The sequence below is a fragment of the Pteronotus mesoamericanus genome, unplaced genomic scaffold (assembly GCF_021234165.1).
Source record: "Pteronotus mesoamericanus isolate MK-2021 breed Mesoamerican mustached bat unplaced genomic scaffold, CSHL_Meso_final contig_29, whole genome shotgun sequence".
NCBI lineage: Eukaryota > Metazoa > Chordata > Mammalia > Chiroptera > Mormoopidae > Pteronotus > Pteronotus mesoamericanus.
In genome coordinates, this window is record NW_026555123.1 from 5,180,840 (window position 1) to 5,201,474 (window position 20,635).

General features: G+C 56.8%; 1 protein-coding gene across 1 annotated transcript in view; it reads right to left on the reverse strand.

The window, feature by feature from the left end:
• Positions 1–862: 862 nt before the first annotated feature.
• The window catches only part of SLC38A9 (solute carrier family 38 member 9), a 47,087-nt gene continuing 27,314 nt past the window's right edge, over positions 863–20,635 (reverse strand). Inside the window, exons 9-15 of the mRNA XM_054575348.1 lie at positions 19,651–19,842; positions 18,276–18,383; positions 13,065–13,171; positions 7,875–7,988; positions 6,353–6,501; positions 2,739–2,828; positions 863–1,632 (exon numbers count right to left, since the gene is read on the reverse strand). Coding sequence (XP_054431323.1) covers positions 1,467–1,632; positions 2,739–2,828; positions 6,353–6,501; positions 7,875–7,988; positions 13,065–13,171; positions 18,276–18,383; positions 19,651–19,842 — 926 coding nt within the window. The 3' untranslated portion in view covers positions 863–1,466. The remainder of the gene's footprint in view (positions 1,633–2,738; positions 2,829–6,352; positions 6,502–7,874; positions 7,989–13,064; positions 13,172–18,275; positions 18,384–19,650; positions 19,843–20,635) is intronic.

Here is a 20,635-nt window from a genome sequence, read left to right on the forward strand (position 1 = left end):
CAGCAGCCTCGTTGTGGCCAAATCTCGAGGCTGGGTGCTGTGGGGTTGTTAGCATCTTATTAGTATCACTCTGTGAATGATGAATAAGCGTATTATTTTCTCTTCCTCTGTGTTTGCCCGAGGAGGGTCACAGGAGCCTTTCACAGGAGCTTCAGGAAATGAGCTCCTCCCTGTAAATCTGCGCCTGTGGGCAGGACTGAGCGCCCGCGGGAGTAGCTTCTGGCTGCTCCTGAGCCCGGGGCTCCTTGCTGACTAAGGCAGCGACTTCACCATTGTTCTCCAAGGGAGGGAAGAACATGAATCTACACGCCGCCCTGGCGGCAGGATGTGCATGAACACAGTGTGGTTTCCGGTGTTAGCCAGGAATTAGAGAAATCTAGCTTTTCTGTGGAACGAGGAGGTTGTATCAAAGAGAAGACACGGACTTTGATTCTGGTTCACCTTCTAGTTTGAACAAAAAAGGGGAGGCTGTCGATTCCAAGAATTCAGGCTCCCTAACCCTTGTGTCAGAGCCACGGAGTTTTCTTGGGGCATCTGGCCTCTCCCTGCCAGTACTGAGGCCGTACCTCACGCAGGACCGGCCTTTTCCCGGGCGGCGGACCCGCCTCACCGGAGAACATGCCGGGAGGGAGCCCTCGGCGCCCTTCCGCCACTCCCTGCTCCCGGGGCCTCACGTTGCCCTCAGCCAGGCTTCCCGCGCCCTTCCCCACGGGGCCCTCCCCCCAACCCCGCCCCCTGGCTCTGTGGGGGCAACCATACCCGACCCTATACAAAGTCTGGCTGGAGAACTACAGTTTTGACCTAAGTCCCTGGTACTGGATTGGAAACACAAGCAAAGTCAGACAGCAGCCAACTCTGTTTGTTCATTTATTTTGCATAATTTTCATGACCATGGGGCCTGTGGCGATGCCTTTCTTCCTCCCCTTCTCTCAGACAGAGATCGAGGGCATGGTTAGAAGTTCACTCTATTAACACCAGCGTCGGGGAGATGTCTTTTTAAAAATGAGGTATTTGGTTGACTGTCCCCAACCCCAGAGGTCTGGGGATATGGCAAGAGTGGTCTAGCAGGTAACACAAAGCAGGCGGACACGCTGGAGGAGGAGCAGAAACAGAACCTGGCGAAGCGTGGCCGCGCGACACCCTGAGGACCTTTATTGTGGCAGATGCGCCCGCCCACCATGCGCCAAAAAGCAAAACACAGCCCACGCCTCCCAAGGCAGACAGCCCGCGCGGGACAGAAGCGAGAACAGGGGCAGCAGCGAGGGGCTGTGGGAGGCGCTGGGGGGGCGTTCTCACGGCCCGATCCACCCACAGCCGCGGGTGAGCGGATGGCTATCTCCCTCGTCTCCAGTTCTCTCCAGAACACATTTCCAACCATGGCCACAGCAGCCTCTCCCAGCGAGGTGGCGTGGCTGCTGTCGCGGTTCCAGGTGCCGCGGGAGACCTCGTGAGGACGGGGGAGGATTTCACATAAAAAACTGGGCGGCCAGGTTGGCCAGGCCCAGGACGATGATGACCGCGTGGGAGAGGAGCGCGGGCCACGTCAGCCGGCCCTCCTGGCGGAGGGCGAGGATGTAGGTGAGCGCCGGGTAGATGAACACGAAGGCCAGGCCGCAGGCGGCGCCCGAGTACCTGCAGGGAAAGCGATCTGAGCTCATCTCCGCCCGCGTTCTGCTTTTTCTCATGCACAAGTAAGACGAGTGCAGTGCAAGTGAACCCTCCTCGGTCTGGGAGAACAAAACTATCTGACTCCCTTCCTGCCGACATAAATAAAGCAACTCATTTTACTTGCTAACTTAACAGACAGCGTCATTTCCTGTTCATCTTTAAGGCATCTGCTCGACAAAAAGCCTTTCATTCCTCCCCCAAGTCTCCATCGTTCCTGAGTCTCCGTGGCCGAGGCCGCATCCCCAGGCACATCTGGGGACCGGCCCTGCTCCCCCTTTGATGTTTTAGGAGCCGCCGGTGCACCCGAGCAGCGGAAGGACGGCCAGCATCTGCTGGGCGAGGAGGACCGCGCGCCCCCGCGGTCAGCCTGAACACCGCGGACGCACAGCCCTCCCCGCCCCGGGAGCGGCCTGCTCGGGACGTGGGTGCCCCACGCCCCGTGAGCCTCGGCGTCTGCCGCCGTCTCAGGGGAGGCTGGCTCCTCGCTGCAGGGCTCCGCCCTGCTTTCCAGGGGTTCCGGAGCTCGTGGGGACCCGGAGTTCCCTGAGACTCCGAGGTCACGACCCCACCCCCAGCCTGCTCCTCGCTCTCTCCAACGCCGCACGGCTCTTGGAGGGAGGCTATTAAGGGCAGGGCCACCTGGGGTCCGAACTCTTCCCTTCCCACGGCAGCCGGTGCTGCAATACGTTCTCGAGCAGGAACGGATTAGGGAGATCAGGATGCAGCCTTGACATGTGGGAGACCTCCCAGGCACCCCAAGAAGTTCTATATTACTTACTAAATAGACGTTTGTATTTCGGGTAAGAAGAGAGGAATACAGTAGAAAACAATGAGATGAAGGGAAAAAAGAGAGGAACAGGTGCCCCGAGCTAAGGGATAAGGGCGCGCCCAGTTAGAACCACGCGTCAGCGGAGACAGCGGGCCCCCAGCCGATGCCAGGGAAGGCCACCTGCGTGCCACTGGCCTCAAACTCCGACGTTCTGCGCAGCTAAGTCACAGCAGCAACGACAGCAACCGGAAGCGCAGGAAGGGTCCCCCTGGGAGGGGCAGGGCCCTCACGGCCGCCGTACCTGATGATGCCTCCGATGTTGGGGTAGAAACAGGCCATGACCACTCCGGCTCCCACAATCATCAGGTTAAGAACCAGCACATGGAAGATGCTAGAAGTTGATGAGAGAGTTTGGAGGAAAGAAAAAATATAAATACAGGCAAATCAGAACCATTAATATGAGGATACGATTCTTTATGAACATCTTTAATGCCAGAATGTCCTACGCTTGACACTTGAATCACAGCAGAGAGAGGGGGTGGCGGCAGGCAGGGCTGGGGATGGGCCCACGGCTGCGCTCTGCTGCGAAGGGGTCCCTTTACAGGAGCTGCCCGGGGGGCCTGTGTTGGGGTTCGCGCACCTGGGCCTCCAGCTCCACTCAGAGCGCCTTAGAAAGTAGTCAGATCTTGAAAAACCTATTATCGTAAAGATACTCATGAAAAAGCAGAAGTATCCTAGACATACAGCAAGGTAACAATTTACATGATGGAAAATATTAAAAATTATTAAAAACACTTGTTGTTACCCACATGGCAAAACTCTATCTGGGCAACTTGGGAAAAAGCTGGTTAGAGTCTAAACAGGAGAATCGGAAAACACTTGAAAAATTTCAGGAGGAAAGACACTAAAAAGACAGTAGTGATGGTGTTAAGATTTGGGGTAATTTTTTTTCTTTTCTATATTTCACAATTTTTAAAGGTGCTTATTTTACTTTTATAATTAGATAAATCAAGGAATAGGCAAAATGAGGTTTTTATTTTTCAGATTCAGCCACGAAAGGCTCCTCCGTCTTTTCAATGAACAGAACTACTAAATCCTTAAACTAGACGTTAATAATTCAAGGTCTGGGAATCAATTTGGACACAAATAAAAATAAAGTAGATGAAACCTGATGCTCAGGAAATAACCCCCTTTTCAAGGACATGGCCCCTAAAAGCCGAACGGACACAGGGAAGTGCCGCTGGAGCCCAAACTGTCAACGGCGAATCCATCCCAGGTAAAGATTACAAAGAGAATTAAAAACAAAAATTATTTACACAAGCAAGTGGTTAGTCATACACCCTGGTGAACTACGAAAACACCCAGGGCTCCAAGCCTCACTGCCTCCCCGCAACCCCAGCCTCGGCGTCCTCGGGGCCCGGGCCTGTGCTGCTCCTGCGCTGGGAGAGGGAGCAGCCTCCTGCATCTCCCAGAGCCGTGGCTCCCCGAGCGTAACCCCAGCCCCGGGGCAGTGCCCGACACCCCCCCTGGTCCCCGGGGGCACGGCCACACCAGGTGTTACTGGCCGCTCCGCAAAGGCTACGTGGGCACAGTCACGGCCTGTAGCGCACGTGGCGGCGGCAGCGGAGCGCGACCTCACCTGGGCGCGTCAGGGCCACACACGCCCCCACGACGTGGCTCAGAACCGCCCTCCACGAAGGAGCCAACGCTACCAGCCTGCTGCCCCTCAGGCGTGGGACACCAACAGCGAGTGCAGCGCAGTACACGCCTGCCGGGCTCCAAGGCTGGGGCTGTCGGGGAAGCTCTAGGCTGCGCCGCTGGGCGCCCAGCCCTCTGCCCCAGGGACGCTGTTTTCACTGAAGGGTGGAGAGAGATGGCCCTTCAGCCTTGGGCATCTGACATTTTCTTGCAAACGAGTGACACCTGCCATTCCAAGGAAAACAAATGGTGGTGTATGTGGTCGACGATAAGACTGGAGCTTTCAAGCGAAATAAGAATTTTGGAGACCTTGTAATTGCTCCCCTGTGCTCGCTGGTTTCCCAGTATTTAAAGACATAATGAAATCGATGAGAATATGAACAAATGTGTGTCTTGACACTGTATAATGACATGTGTCAACATTTGGAAGCGCCTCAGAACTCAGCGAACCAGTGTGTTCCAAATGACTAAACATGAAGTTACACAAAACCATGCGTGGGGGAAAAAGCCAAAGTGTCGGACAGATCGACGGGTTTTAATGTAACTGAGCTTCAGATTTAACTGATTTTTAAGGAACAAGCACTTGACAAGGTTTGGCTGAGTATCAAAGAAGAAATCCACAATGACCTGAAGGGCTACGAAAGTGCTCCTTTTCCCAACTAGGCGTCTATGTGAAGGGGGCGCATTGTTCACACACTTAAATAAAGACAACATATGACAGCAGTTTGAATGCAGAAGATAAAAGAATCCAATTACCACAAATCAGACGTTAAAGAGTTTTCAAAATATACAAGTTACTTTGGAAATAGTTATTCGTGAATGTTATTTATGTTAACAAGTAATGGTTTTATTATTGCTTTTAAAAAAAATGAATACTTTTAAAATTCCTGGCTTTAATTTTTTACATGTTTGATATTGACAGACACACACTAAAGCCCCTGGGGTCCGCAATAAGCTTTCGGAGTGTCACGGGGTCGCAGGACCAAAAAGCACGCCCCGAGGGACGCAGCCTGCAGGCTGCTCGTGGCCGGAGGGGGCGGCGGCGTGTGTTCCGTGGTGGGGGAGGGGACGCCACCGAGGGGAACGCAGGGGAAAGCCCGGGCTTTTCCCAAGAAGAAAAACATTCTAACGGCCACCATCGTGCATGACGACGGCAGAGGACGGGAACCGCGCTGTCACCGAGCGCGCGTCCATCTGTGACTTCACGGCGCCCCGTCTACCCCGGTGAAGGCGGAGGCCGCACGGGTGGCGACCCGGGGCGCCGTCCACTCGCCCGCACCGGTCTCTGGCTGAGCCACACCGGCACCACGGCGGCTGCTGCTGCAGTCGCTGCCGGAGACTGGGACTCTGGACTTCAGTTTGAACTGTTTATGGCTTTTAAACCAACACATTTATAACTATTTATTTATTTAATGGGGGACAGACGGTGTCCATTCACTTCAAAGAAGAAGTGATTAAGATCATTTGTTTGTTGGTTACTGTCAATGTAACTTTTTTCAAACTTTATCCAAAAGTTGTCTTCATCTAAGATCATTTATTACCAATGAAATAGGTTAGGACTAGGAAAAGTAAGAAAAGTTACCACTCTTCGTCGCGAGGAATCTCTAATAAAACTGGCTGCGAGAGCTGGAGCCAGCGGGCCCCCCGGACGTTTCGGGGGGCCTGGCGCGGCACGTGGCCACACCTCCCGGCTGAGGGGCACTCGCGCCCCCTCCGCCGCCAGCAAGAGACGGACCAGCACGGCGTCACTGCGGCAGTCCCAGGGGCAGGGCCTCTGCTCAAATCTCGGGTCGCGTCTTCTGACGGGCCAACTACCACTCATGTGGGAACGCGGGAATGTCCGTCAACAGACAAGTAACCAGCGAGTCCCAGGACCACTGACTCAAATGAAAGAGCTGCTTCTCTTTAGCTAACGCAGGGTCTTTATATGAGTAGCTTCTGGCAAGGTGAGGACTAACAGCAACCAACCCGTACGATGGACAGCTGGCATCGGACCTGGTGTAACTCTGCCGGTGGGACAGGCTGTAACTAACCCTGGGCTGGAAGTGCCTTCTGTTTGTGAGGCCTCCAGGGGAAAGAACAGCAATGACTTGTCCCTGGTAACCATGTTCATGGGGCATATTTTATAGCAACGGGAGCAGTCACATTTCCAGACGACCTGTTTGCCCCATCGCCGGTGGCTCGGCACGTCGTGCTGGCCTGGAGAAGAGCCCTCACCTGGGATACACGTCCCCGAAGACTTGGCCCAGGAGCTGGACGCGCGCCAAGTAGCCCAGGAGTGGGTACACGGTCATCATCTGGAACAGCAGGAAGATCCTCGCAATGAAAGACAGGATGTCGCTGCTGGGGAAGTTGTCTAAGAAATTCTGACCCGAGAGAGAGAGAGAGAGAGAGAGAGAGAGAGAGAGAGAATGAGAACGGAGTCGTGTTAAAATGTGAATTCAGTGCACGCCCCTCAGGAGGCGGGATGCCCCCGCCCGCTGTGAGCCGGGGCCCTGTGAGCCGGGGCCCACGCCGCGCCCTGCGGACGGGCGGCCTCTGTGGGGCGCGGCGTTCGGACCCGGGCAGGGTCAGCCACGTCCACAGACGGCCTTGCACTCCGGCTCACAGGAGGGTCAGCCTGCCGCTGGCTTGACATGCAAACAACGAGGCCTGTCCTCTACCAGGGACAGTGGGGCGCTCTGCTCTGCAAGGGCCCCATGACAGTCTGTCCGAACGTGTCCACGTGCGCTCACGGGCTGCTGTCCCCCTCGCGAGCCCTGGCGCTCGGAGGCCTTTCCAAGTCACCACGACAGAGCCTCTCTGTCCCCAGGATCCTCACTACTTACAGTCCATCACTGAGTAGAAAGGGATTTGTTTCTATTTCCTTTCGTGAGTCTTTCCTCCATTTTAGCTTGGCATCTACAGAATAGGTAATCACTCATTTTCCCCCACTTTTGAAATAAAATACCACAGCTATTCCTATTCCCAAGGGAGTGGGCTTGACGTGGGATTGTCCATGCCGGGGAATTTTCAGCAAACGTTCAGCTGCCAAAGAACTTCTGGAATGAAGGAACCCAGAGAGGCCATTCCTGGCTGCCAACCAACTTCTCCACAAAAGCGAGGGCAACGGTCACTCTGCGGGGCTGAAGGAGCCTCTGTCCCGCTCCTGGGGGCAGTCACGCTGTCTGCTCCACGACACTCTCCCAGGGGAGCTTCTTTCTGACCAGAAATCGGGTCCCCTGGGAAAAGCTACTGCTTTGGGGTTTTTTTTTTGGTGAGAAATTCTGCAGTCATACTAGACTCCAGAATGTTCTATGGCTAAGTTCCCAATGGCTCAAGTCAGGGAAAATCTTACTTACGGCAACCTCTTAGTAAAAAAAGTCTCTTGTACTCCGTCCGTCTCTCTGCCTGGTTTGCTGCCCGTCAGCAGGGCATGCTAGCCTTGAAGGGACACCTGGGGCCGGGGCTCCAGAGCCCTCGGGAGCCGAATGTGCCCTCGGCAGAGGGGCGTGACAAGGGCCCTTGATCGGAGTCACAGGTGCCAGCGGGAGGCGGGTTTCCTCCAAGAGCCCAACGGACAGCCTCCGGGAGAGCGCGCAGCTCAGGGAGTCTCGGGGTGGGCAGGGCTGAGTGCCCGGGGCGAGGGGGCGGTGGCGGCAGCGGCGCAAACGTGCTGGGGCGTCCCCGGCGGGCGGGGTGGGGGCAGATGCGGGGCCAGGGCCCACGCACGGGGCCGGGGAGGCGTGCAGAGCCTCACCTGCGCGATGCATCCTTTAGGGAGCGGTGGTGAAGGGAACGAAGCAAACACCAGGACTCCGATGTAGAGGTAGGTCAGCGTCACCAGCAGGTAGGCGATGGACAGGTCCCTCACCTGCGGGGAGCAGAGCGTCCTCAGCGCGCGGCCCGCCTGCAGCGGGCTGTCCGAGCAGGGGGCGCGCACGCCGCTCCTCTCTGGCCGCATGTGTATTGTGTGCACATGGGCCTCCTGTTCTCAGAAAGTAACCAGAACCAAACTCGCAGCCCTATGAGTTAGCCTGGCCGCACGTTCACTGTTCCAGAGCACGCAGGCCGAGCGACCTACTGGCCACCTTAGAAGCTAACAGGAGAGGTGGTGTAACACAATGGGAACACTGGCTTGACTTCAAACCTAATTTATTTACCAACTTTTAAAATGTTTAACTAAAATAATAGAGTTAAGGGATAACAAGAAGTCAAGGCTAAGCCACCTATGACCTATGGAATTCAAAATTCTTCCTTTTAGTAAATTAAGTTAAACCTTCAAAGCATGCCTAGACCAAAAGAGGCTGCTACGTAATAAAATATATTAAATGAAGGAGAGAGGCTACTTAAAGAGCAGACAGTAAGCAGGCACTGAAGACAAGCTTCGTACACCTAAACAGCAAACAAAAGGAAATCAGAAGGCAGCTGTTCCCACAGCCGCACAGAGCTGTTGCCAGAACCAGCAAACACACGCAGAGCATCGCGTGAAGTGGGTCGCTCTCCTCCAGGGTGGCCCTCGCCCCGCCTCCTCCGAGCGAAGTCGAAGGCCCCAGGATGTTGAGGGCGGCCGGCTGTCGGTCCCCACAGCACAGGCCCCGCGGCTCACCAGGCTGGTGTCCGTCAGCACTCAAGTGATGGCCAAACAGTTCCGTACAACTCGATTATGGCAAAGGACAACTCATTTTTCATTTCAAACACAAACTGCTTTGCCAGCTAAGAAAACAGATAAAGAAAAATTATATACAATTTTGCTTTGGTTTGATAGCACGGTAACTGGACATTTGGTATTAGGGAGCGTTTCTGATTTTTGGACACACTTCTTTCTTAAATGAGCTAAAGCAACAGCAGAGAGTTATAAACTTGAGTGCTGATAAATTCACTTAAAAGCCAAGTAACACACAGTGGGGCCTGAGCGGACATCCAGCTGGAAAACCAACCCGGGGTCCCCTCCCGAGGCCCGGCGGCGTCCGTGGCGGGTGGCTGGGCCTTCCCAAAGCGCCCGGGCCCAGGGCGGAGCACAGAGGGGCTGACCGCACCCCCGCGGGCTTCAAAGGCCATGGGGCTCCGGGCTCACCCCTGACCGGCCTCGTGGGCTTGCGCGGCACCCACAGAAGTGAACCGCACGCCTCTTGCTTTCCCACCCAAGGGGGGTGGTCTCAGGTTGCAAAGCTTCGAGGTCAGCCCCCCGCAGCCCGCTCAGTGCCACTCCGGGACAGGGCAGTCCTATGAAACGCAAGGCCTGGGGGCCAGGCGGCTGGGTCGCAGTGAGCTCCGCAGGGAAGGGACAGCGGCCACCGCCCGGCAGCCTTTACCCTGGCGGCCCCAGGTCGCCGCCTCCCCTGGGCCAGGCTTCCTGCAGAGACGCGCCCCTTGGCTCGCCCGGGGGTAAATCTGGTGGAGGGGAGCGGGCTGACGCGCAAGGGCTGCCCAGTAAGGTGCGCCCCGCCCCAGCCGGGCAGCACTGCACGGCTGCCGGGGCTGCAGTGTCAGGACAGGTAACTCTGAGAGGCCCCGCGAGAGGCGGCCCCGTGCTGAGGGCTCTAGGGCCGGTCACTTCACAGGAACTGTCGGTGACCCCTATTAAAAAAGCAATCCACATTCACGTGGCGGGTCTCACGTGGGAAGAAAACGCCCCTGACACCCTTAAAGTGCCCCCGGTGAATAATTCTTAGGTATTTCCATGGTTCTGCAGTGCGGCTGGCCCGCACCACCGGCCCGGGAGGCCCTGGAGAGAGGGCCGGGCCCCTCCCGGCTCTGTGCCTGCGATCCGCCGGCACCCAGGAGGCGCTCAGTCAGCGAGGCAGACAACGGGCGCCGGCTGCGATCGCTGGGGGCCGCTCGGCGCAGAGCTCCCCCGGACGGGGGTGCGGTCGTTTCCGCCGCCTCACCGGCGAGCGAGTTAGCGCACGGAGGCTCCGGGACTCCTGCTGCTCCCAGGGGACAGGCGGCGAAGGCAACAGCGAGCCCGTCCTCCTGGCCCCGGACTGCACGCCCCGAGCTCCTGGGAGGGGGACCCTCCGGTCTCCAAAGCACCGTGCCCCAGACAATGAACAACAGCCAAGAGAACAGTCAAGAGCTAACAGTTATGAATGACAACGGAGACAGCTGAGCACACTTAAAGACGCAAGAGAAACACTAACATCAAAGCTCTATCTCATAGCAGCCCGAAAGCACCTTCAGTAGAGTGAGGTCAGGAGCTGCCTATCTGTTCCCACCTGAAAAACACCCTAATGAACAGAAGGGCTACTTTAATATCGAAGCAGCTGCAGGTCAGCATGATCCTGGGCAACTGGGAGCAGCACACGCACACGCACACGCACAGGCACACGCGGGCCTGGCTGCGCCCTGGCTCCCTCGCAAGCCGTCCCCGAGCTGGGCCAGGACACGCAGCCTCTTCAAAGGCCACGTCATGGGAAACAGCAGGAGAGGCTGCCCCTTAGAACACGAGGCTCCGGGTAAAGTATCTATTTAAGAAGAGGCACAAGCGACGATCTGAAGTGTGGTGCGTGGAGAGTCCCTCCCACAGAGGAGGTCTGTCCCCTGCGTCCGGCGTGAGCATGGGGTGGGGCGGGAGGCGGGGGCGCAGAGGGTTGGCAGGAATGTCCGCTCAGAGCCAGCAGCACACAGGGCCAGGGGCACGTCCTGCTTCCCGGGCCTGGCTTCTCATCTGTCCCACGTCCCACGCACAGGGAAAACCCTGTCCAGGGCAGATATGACTCAGAGCGACGAGGGCACTGACCTCCTGGACCCCCCCAACACCTATATGAAAACCTCCGCTGAGGCTCGGGCGCCTGCCCACCCAGATTCAGAGCAAGAAGTGAAAAGTAAGTGAATTAGGACATGAAGTGTTTCGCCTTGTTTTTAAAGAGCAAAGCAGGGTATAAAACCACAGACAACCCAACCAAGGAAGGCCCTGTCTGGTTTCGGATCTGGAGTGGACTGGGCTGATCCCCTCCTGGCCGAGCAGCGGTTCCATTTCCGACTTCAGGGGCGGGGGTCCCTCTGCAGGGCCAGACGAGGCGGGACAATGCCAGGACCCCCAAAGACGCCGTGGCCACCACTGCATGGCTCGGCCGGGCCTTGCTCCCGCCGCCTGGCTGCTCGCGCTCAGGGGAACAGGCGGGCTGGGGGCGGGTGCCGGCGCCATCAGACACGGAGGAGCGGCTCTCCGCGCGCCACCCAAAGGGGCAGGTCCGGCCTCTGAGAGGCCCCGCGAGAGGCGGCCCCCGTGCTGAGGGCTCTAGGGCCAGTTACTTCATGGGAAGAGAGTGAACTTTGACTCAGTGCTGACTCCACTCCGAGGTACGAAGCTGTGCGTATGCTACCAGGTAGCAGAAAAGACACACATTTTTGGCCTCATTTGAGAGCTAACTTCCTTCTACTCAGGAAGACTTGTTCTGCCTTCATTAACGACTTTGCCAGCCATTCCCTGGAACTGCCTCAGAGTCCCCACACCCAGGGGGTGCGCCCGTCCTTGGTACTTCACCAACAGCGGCGCACGCCTCCGTTAGAGCTGCACCATGACTTCTGTCTGCATGCTTATAAGCTGTCGACTTACGTCCAAAATCTGCAGACAAGGCCACAAAGAGCTGGATGACATGCTTGTGTGGGTTTAGTTTGCTCTCCTCCTTCCAGTGTGTCAGTTAGAAGGTGAGGTTACTGACATTAGACCTTGCTTGAGGCAGGTGTTTACAGCTATAGATTTCCCTCTAAGCACTGCTTTAGCTGCATCCTATAAATTCCGATATGTTTTGTCTTCATTTTCAATAATCTCTAAGTATTTTCTTTTTTTTTTTCTTGTAATTTCCCTTCGGCCCATTGGTATAAGAATATGTTGTTTAATTTTCACCCATTTGTCAATTTCCAAAATTTCTTTCTTTTATTGATGTCTAACTTCACTGTGGTCAAAGAAATACTTGGCATGAATTCAGTCCTTGTAAATTTATCGAGACTTGTTCACTACATGGTCGATCTCGCTAAATGTTCCTGCGTGTCTGAAACAAAGCCCTTCCTGCTGGTGTCTGAGAGGAGACTTTTATAGATGTCAATCAGATCAAGTGGGTTGATAGTGTTTTTTGGATGTTCTGTATCCTCACTTATGTTCTATTTGTTCTATCAGTTATTAAGGGAGGGGTCACGAAATCTCCCATTGTAATTGTGGATTTGGCCATTTCTCCTTTCAGTTTGGACATGGCATTGGGAAGCTCTGCCGCGGGGTGCACACAGATCTAGAATTATTACCTCTTCTTGATGAATCGATCCCTAACGATCATTATGTAACGCACCTCTCTATTTCGGCAATACTCATCGTTCTGAAGTCTGCCTTGACATTAAACCAACCACTCTACTGTTTTCTGTTCAGTGCCTTTATGGCGTATCTTTATATTTAAGGTAAGTTCCTTACAGGGGGCATATACTGTAGTTAGGTTTTCTTTTCTTAATCAGTCTGACAATGCCTATGTTTTAACTGCAGTATTTAGACCACTTTATTCAAGGTAATTATCAATATCATTGGGTTTAAGTCTATTATCTTGCCATTTGCTTTCTATCTGTCCCATGAATTCTTTGTTTCCCCTTTCCTTTTAGGCCACCTCGGTATTTTTACAGAGGCAGTCGCCGCTGTTGGCTCCCGGCCATGCATCTATGTTTCAGGGTTCGCTCAAGGAGGGGCTGGGGACCTGCGGCCACCGCTGAAACCAGCCGGCTCTCTGTTGCAGTAAATACAGTTTGCTTGAAACAGAGCCACCAGCGTTTGTTTACACGTTGTCCATGGCTACTCAATGCCACACCAGCGGCCTTGGCGGTTGTCACCAAGATCACATGTCCTGCAAGGCTTCAAATATTTACATCTGCACCTTTACAGAGAGTTTGCCAACCACTGCATTATGGCTTAAATTTAAAAATTAAGACCCGGTAACAAAAATCAATTCCTCAGATAATTACTCACATTGTTCTCTTGGTTCCTGTTGTTCTTTAAGAGTGTGATAATACAATTATGAATAAAGAAAGCAAGGGTAAGCACTCCAGTCAACTGTGGAAACTGAAATCTTATCTCTAGGAGAAAAAGAGAAGGGGGAAAACCACATTAAAACTGACAACTAGAAAGTGGATATAAGCTGCCGCAAGTTGATTACTAAAAACCAGTTGTGTCTCTTTGTCTGGGAAGAAAAGGGATTAAAAGGCCTTTGCAGAGCTCCCTGAGGCCGGCACTGGGCCTGAGCAAAGCACTGGACAGGAGGAAGAGGGGATTAGGAAACGCTGGTCTGCGAGGAGACTCCGCCTCGGCCACTCCTGTCTGAGGTCACGCAGCAGCGTGCGGCAGAGCAGGATTCGGGTTACAGTGGTGAGTATGTGCAACAAGAATAAGTGTGAGTTTATTCTTGTGCTGTTACTTTATTAGTTATTGTGTTATTTTCCATACGAACACCTGCGGCCCTGCTCTGCCCCACCCTGTACCCGGCATTTCTGCCTGAGTCACGGGGCCCACGTGTGGCTGGCCAAGCAGGGCTCCAGCCCAGGGCCCGCGTGGCTCCACCGCTCCTCCTCTTCCAACGCTATGATCTGCCAGAAAAGAACCTTTCGGAAAGAAAGGAGTCATAGAAGGGAGAATGGGTCACTTAACGTTTTTAACAGCTAATCTAAAAAGCACTGCTTGAAGATACTGGAAATAAATGTCTACAGAGAAGAAAATGGCCAATATGATGAGCTGCTCAGTGATGCGCAGTGTGTGAGAGTTAATGTTCTAGGGGAAGGTCCTATGTTACGACAAACGTTCATGATTCACTTAGCACGCAGAGAATGCTGCTTTTATTTTAAACAGGGTGTGTGCGCGCGCAGAGGAAAAAGACTGGAGGAACACTCAGAAAGGCAACCAGCGGCTCCCCCCGCCAACGGATTTACTGGGTGCTAACCATCTCCCTCTGGTCCCCCGATCTACTGCAGGAACACAAGGTGTGAGGAAATAAGCACCGGAACGCGGACGGCGTCCAGGCGTCAGCCTCGCCTCCGCAGGGCCGCGGTGGAGGCCCTGGCTTCGGGAAGACGGTAACGTCATCTACACGTCATTTGTGGCCCATTCTTTTTAGAGAAACAATTGAAAAACTTTTTAGTAAGAAGTCAAAGTCATCAAATCACAAACAAAAGAAAGGAATTACAAGACAACCAGAAATCAATGGCAATAGTAAGCCCATACCTACCGGTGATGAGTTTAAATGTAAATAGATTAAATTCTCCAAAAAAAGGTGCAGAGTAGCCAAATGGATAAAAACAAAACAACAAAAAGAACAAAAAAACCCAACCAAGACCCAGCTAGATGTTGTTGACAAAGGACATTGTCAGCTTTAAGGACACCCACAGGCTGACAGTGAAGGCGTGTGAGGCTGGCAACCGTCCTCCATGGGACGGGCGCTGACAGCCACCGCTCAGGGAGGCCAGTGCACGGGGCCCTGGGCACCGTAGCCTCCGAGAAGCCCCGCCCTTCGCGCGGGTCCAGCTGCCAGTCTAACCCTTCAGGGAGGCGTATTAACGGAGGAGAATGTAGTGTGGGCAGGAGCGAGGGGCGGGGAGAGAGTTGTAACACTTTAGTTCCACAAAGAATGTGTATCTAGAATGTATAAAGAATGCTTAGAAATCAATTTAAAACATAGAAAATTGGGCAAAAGACTTGAAGAGATGCTCGACAAAGGAGGCAGCCCAAATGGTCAGGGAGCGCGTGGGAAGGGGCCGGCAAGTGCGGTGAGAGCCGCAGGCCACTCCGCCCCGCAGAGAGGACAGAGCACGAGGACAGGACCCACGGTTCCTGCGCCGGCCGCCCCCCCGCCCCCGCAGGCGCTCACCGCACGGCCGCCTACCGGCCTCTGCCCTCTGAAGCCCGCTGCCCGCTCCCGCCTCGCCGACCTTCTCTTGTGTTTGTTTTAACGTACTTCTTTACTGTTGTTCTAACAGAACTCAGGAGAAAGTAGAGATAAAAATATTTACTGACTCAATGAGTGTGTGCTAAGCACTCACTACACACACAGGCCTGGGGGCCACACAGGGACAGAGAGGCACAGAATCGGGAAGCAGGACAGCTTTTTCTCAGGGAGCCGTCACCGCAGCGGGGGCCGGGTGTGCAGGTAAAGCCCTAGGGCCTCGCCGCTCGCTCCTACCACCTGGACGGTCACTGCCCGAAGTCAAGAAACAAACAGACTTGGCAACATTGTTGGATAAATCCCTTGTTACTGTATCTTCTGCTACCTTCTACCTGAAGCTCAGGGACCAAGGCACTGAGAATAACGATATCCCTCGATACTCCCAACCCTCACCAGAGCCAGGAGCTTCAGAGCCTGAGGCCGCCGGGACATTCGCACGTAAGCTTCAGCGGCGATGAGGGCTCTGAGGAAAGACAGGGGCCAAGACAAGGCACTGGACAGGCGAGGCGGGGTGGGGAGGGCGGGGCATCAGGGAGGGCCCCGCCAGCGCCCTGACCACGGGGACCCCCGGGGACAGACTGGACGATTTTCGCACAGGGAGGATGGCGCGCCGTGGTGGAGGGCTGGGAATCGGCTTGGCGTTTTGCAGGACCGCAAGGAAGACAGTGCGGCTGGAGGGGTGAAGAGCAGGACAGTGGTGGCAGGCGGCGCTGGCGCGGACGCCGGGGCCGGGTCACCGAGGCCCCGCAGGCTGTAGCCTCCTGTGCTCTGAGCGACGTGGGAAACCCCGGACGCCCTCCCCGGGGGCGGTCTGAGACCATGGCCCGCGCTGCTGGTGCGGGGCGGACTGCGGGACAGGGGCAGAGCGGGGCGGGGACACCAGTCGGGGGTCGGTGACCCCGGGGAGGGGCCAGTGGCCTGACCTGGCTCTTTTTGGTAGAAATTACCAGGGCAGGCAGGAAGCCTCCCGAGCCGGTGACCTGGTCACACGGAAAGCAGGAGCCCCGCCCTCTGAGACTGAGACACAGAGAGAAGGGCGGGTTAAGCAGGTGGGGGGGGGGCGGATGGGGAAGGAGACAGGCACTGATTTTGGTGAACCTGAGGTTTAGACCCCGGTGGGCATCCGGACGGGGACGCACAGGGGCCGGCGGGCGCGGGAGCACGGGAGTCAGCGGGGGGCCCTGGGCCACAGGTGCAGGACTGAGACGGGTCGCCACGCGGACGTCGGAAGCCTGGCGACGACTTAGGGGTTTGGGAAGAAGGGAGAGAGGAAAGAGGTGGGAGCCCTAAGGCCTAGGTGACCTCACTACGGAGAGGCCAGGCGTGCGAGAAGGCGCCGGCGCGCACCAGAGGCGGGAGGGGGCCGGCCGCGCAGTGAGGGCCGAGGGCGGCCGGGGCGCCCGGTGCGCCAGTGCTGCCGAGGCCCGGCGGGCGCGGGGAGGCGCGCAAGGACCGGTGGTCGGGCCTGGCGGCTGCGGTCCCCGGCTGTCAGCAGAGCGACCGGCAACCACAGCAGCGCAGAGGCGAGTTCAAGGCACGAGGGGAGGGTGGAGAGCAGACGCCCTCTCAGAGGTGTTCCCTCCGCGGGCAAGCGGCACCCAGGGGGACGTGAAGCCCCGTGCGTTTTGGTTCTGCAGCTCGGAGACTGGCTTGTACCCCAACAGGAAAAGCTGAGTAAAAAAAAAATGATGGTGCTGGCCCAGGACTTAGGAGAAGGGGGGTAACCACGGAAGCGACGGGCTGGGCCGGGGAGGGCAGCCTGCAACGCGCGAGTCCGTGCTTCCTCCTGGTCCCCGGCTCCCTGCCGGGGGGACGGGGTCCGCTGCGTCAAAAAGGAAACTTTCAGGAACAAAGGAACAACAATGACGAAGGCTCCCTCAGAACCATGGGTCGCCGTGAACCCCTCATCGGGACAGTAAGGACGGATACCCCCAGAGGCCCCTGGTTCTCGGCTTCTGTTCTCGAGGCGTTTCACCCGTGAGAAATTCTTACCCCAACAGGGTAATTTACTTTGTGAGCATTTTAACACAAACATCTAGCCTCACGATTCTCCCCCTCCTGCCACTCAGAAGTGAAGTGAAATAAACTGCTTAGTAACCAGTTAAACTGGCTGTCTTTTATCTTCTCAGTAGCTACTTACACTCTCCTTCCCCTCATGTTTATCTCCCTTGTCCTATCGTTGGCCGAGACTTTTATCACGAAGACTCTGCAGATAAATCAGCACAGACCTAATTTCAGACAGTAACACCCGAGACTATTTTTACACGCGACGGGAGAGCCAGCTTCCAGTCTCTACTTCCGTCCGTGTCCAGCTCTAAACACCATGGGGGGGGGGAGGCGGAGCCCCAGCGCTTCCTTCATCCTAAACCTCCACGGACATTCTAGGCTCTGCAGGCTTCGACTAGAAAGGATACGAACAACAAAAAGCAGCCACGCGACGTGGAAACAGGTGACCGTGGTAACGGCTGGAAGCAGCGTCTTCCAGTGAGCACCGCTCAGTCCCTGGAAACCGCAGGGACGCGGTCCCCCACGGTGCAGGGGGCGGCAGCCTTCGGAGGGCGGCCCGGGGCTGGGCGGGGACTGGACACCCAGACGGCCCATGTCACGCGCCAAGGACGAGAAGAAATCCGCCCCTCTCAGCAGCGACAGAACTCGGGGCTGCTGTCCCCTTGCTCGTGTTCCCGGTACTAGCGGGCGTCGCGTCCTTCCCCACCCGCCAACTCCCTCGGCACTGCCCATCCCTGCCGCACGGGGCGCCAGCATGTCCACATGCCCTCAGCTCGGGTTTAGTGTGAGAAAAGGCCCAGTCACAACCAGGAGGGAGAAAGGGACAGGCACTTCATCATCACCACCAGCCTGAAAAGCAGCGACTTTAAAGAAAAGCCCCGAGGGGCGCGATGGCCGCGAGGGGCGGTGGCCGGGAGCTTCGGCCACCTGCCGGTCTCTGACACACACCCTAGGGGCGCGTTGTCTCAGGGAAGTCGACGACGCGTCCTTGATTTTCCCACTGCACAGTGACCTGAGTGACTTCAACCGCCCGCAGAGACGACAGAGGGCCCGCGCACCCCTGACCGTGCAGCGGCCAGGGCAGCGGCTCCGGGACCCCGGTTGGCCGGTGAGGAGCACTAAGAAGATGCTCATCGTGAAGACACCGCCGCTTGTTTCAGAACCGCAGTGGTCAGAAAGAGCCGCCTTAAAGACCCCATTGCTGTAACTTATTGGTTCCTTATTTGGCTAAAACAGCTCACCTGGGACAAAATATTCTGTTGGCGAAAACCAGTGAAATTCCAAGTGAAATCCCAAGCGAGCAGCCTTCAAGGTGACGAGGAAAATCAAATAGAGGACGGATACCGTGCCTGTGGGAGAACAGTCAGAAACCATCTGTCACCTTATTTTCACAGGCCCTGTAAAATCTGCCTTTGTCCCTACATTCTCGGGAAAGGCTGGAGTGCCTTCCCTGGTGGTGCCCACGATGGCCCAGAGGGGGTCGAAGGGCAGACACCAGCTTCGAGAGGAGAAGTACCAGGAGAGAGGCAGCGGCAGGAGAGCCGGGGACGGCCTGTGGACACCGTGCCCGGCCGGGCGCGCCCTTCTGCGAGCGCGCACACTGACCCCCAGGGTCTGTCCCGTGGGGCAGTCGCCGAGCACGCCGGCCTGGAGGCCGTGCGAGCTGCGTGAGCTGCGTGAGCTCTGCTGCGGGCCTGGCGGGCGCTGCTTCCAAAAGGGTGTGACTGAGAGGCCGCAGCGCGCAGTGCCAATGCGCCGCATCCTGTGTGTCTGCGGCAGTGGGCGCTGCCGCGAGGCCCCGCGCACAGAGAGACGGCCTGGCCTCGTCCATCCTTCGGCTTGCTGGGGACCCTGGCCGCCTCCTCGGGGACGTGCGACCTCATTGTGTGACGCCCTGGGCTGCCGACCGGGAGGCCAGGCCCATCCCTAGGGCACAGTGAGTCCCGAGCTCTGCTGGGAGCTACTGGCTCTTCGGGGGCGACATCCTTGTCTTTACCTAGCCTGCCAGAGCTTTCAGGGTGGACTCCTTTCGCCAGCTTAAATTAAGGCTGTAAGAGAAGACACAGTCAAATGCTGCTTTGGGAACTTCAGAAATTTCTGAAAACCGGGCTCACAGAGAGAAGCCCGCCCCTCCGAGGAGGCCAGTGCCCCGAGAACGGAGCTGCAGGCAGAAGGGCACAGGCAGGGCGGGCCTCGGGCGCACAGCCCAGGCCACAGGACGGCGTCCGGGCGGGAAGCCGGCAACAGCCCTGGGCTGAGCTCTGACTCGGAAACCGGGGGAAAGACGTTCTGTCGCTGCCCAGCGAGCCCTCAAGCTTCCAGGCTCTGAAGCTGCGAAGCCCTCCCGGCCTCCTCCCGGAGCCTTGTCCGACCCGCCGGGGCCCCACAGCGCGAGGCAAGCAAGGGAGGCTCGCAGCCCCGGAGCGGCCCTCAAAGGGACGGGGCCCTGACATGCTCGCCGACGCTTTCCTGTGTGCGGACTGTACCAGGAAGACCCCGAAGCCAGGCCACGCGGGCGCGGACAGACGGAGCCCGGGCACAGGCGGGGCACGCGGGCCCTCGGCGGCCGCCGCATTTCTGACCTGCGACCCGGGGCTGGAGCGCGGTGCGGCTCACCTAGGATGTTGAACTTGGAGAAGAAGGAGGGCGACTTGAAGTTGAGCAGCGGCAGGAGCAGCCCCATGAGGTAGAAGGGCACCGTCCTGGACTTGTCCCACCACTTTTCGAACTGCTGCCGACCCGTGCCATTGGCGTAGACAGTCCCCGAGCCGTTGTCGGGACGGCCGCTCCCCGGCCCCGGGCAGATCACTGCAACGGAAGAGCGTCGGGTCACAGGGAGCGCGGGGGTAGGGCCAGGAGCGCTCGCCGACACCCACACCTCTCGCCCACGTCCGCCTTTACCACGGGCACTCAGCTTCCCTTTTCTGGAAAAAACCGAGGCTTAATTCAGACATACTAGAAGTCACTTCCCTGTGAATGATTAGGGGCAGAACGTTAGAAGTCTGAGGGGCGACCTTGATGTCTGCTGGGAACTAAGCAGTTACCCCCCGAAACGCCTCCGGCTCCCTCGCCAGAGAGGAGATGCTGGGCTGGATGGCACTTGATCTTACATCCACAACAATGTAAGCATGTCCGCCAGGCCTCCTGTTCGTCCTGATGACAACCCACACCAAGGTCAAAGGACTGGTGTCTTAGAACGATAAACAAAACCTCTGGCTTTGGAATAAACGGCGGGCATCGCAGAAGCGGCTCTGAGGGCACCGCCCGCACCCAGCAGCGGCCGAGCGCTGCGGAGTCCGGGACCCGGCGGCCGCAGTGGCCTCCCGACGCGGGCCACGCTTCAGAGCGGCCCGGCGGCCCAGGGCTCGCCGGGAAACGGGCGCAACATTTGTTTCCCTACCACTGACTGCAAGCGGCCATTTCTTCTGTTAGCAGATGAAGTGCAAATCATTCTCACGGCCTCTGATTCCATGACAGGGCTTTTGCTAATACTTGGCTCTTCCTAAAGAACCCCTAGTGCTGGCGACAAACGCTCATACTAGGCCACAATCCTATGCGTCACTGGTTAAAGGGAAAATGATACATCCACTGCAAGTTCGGT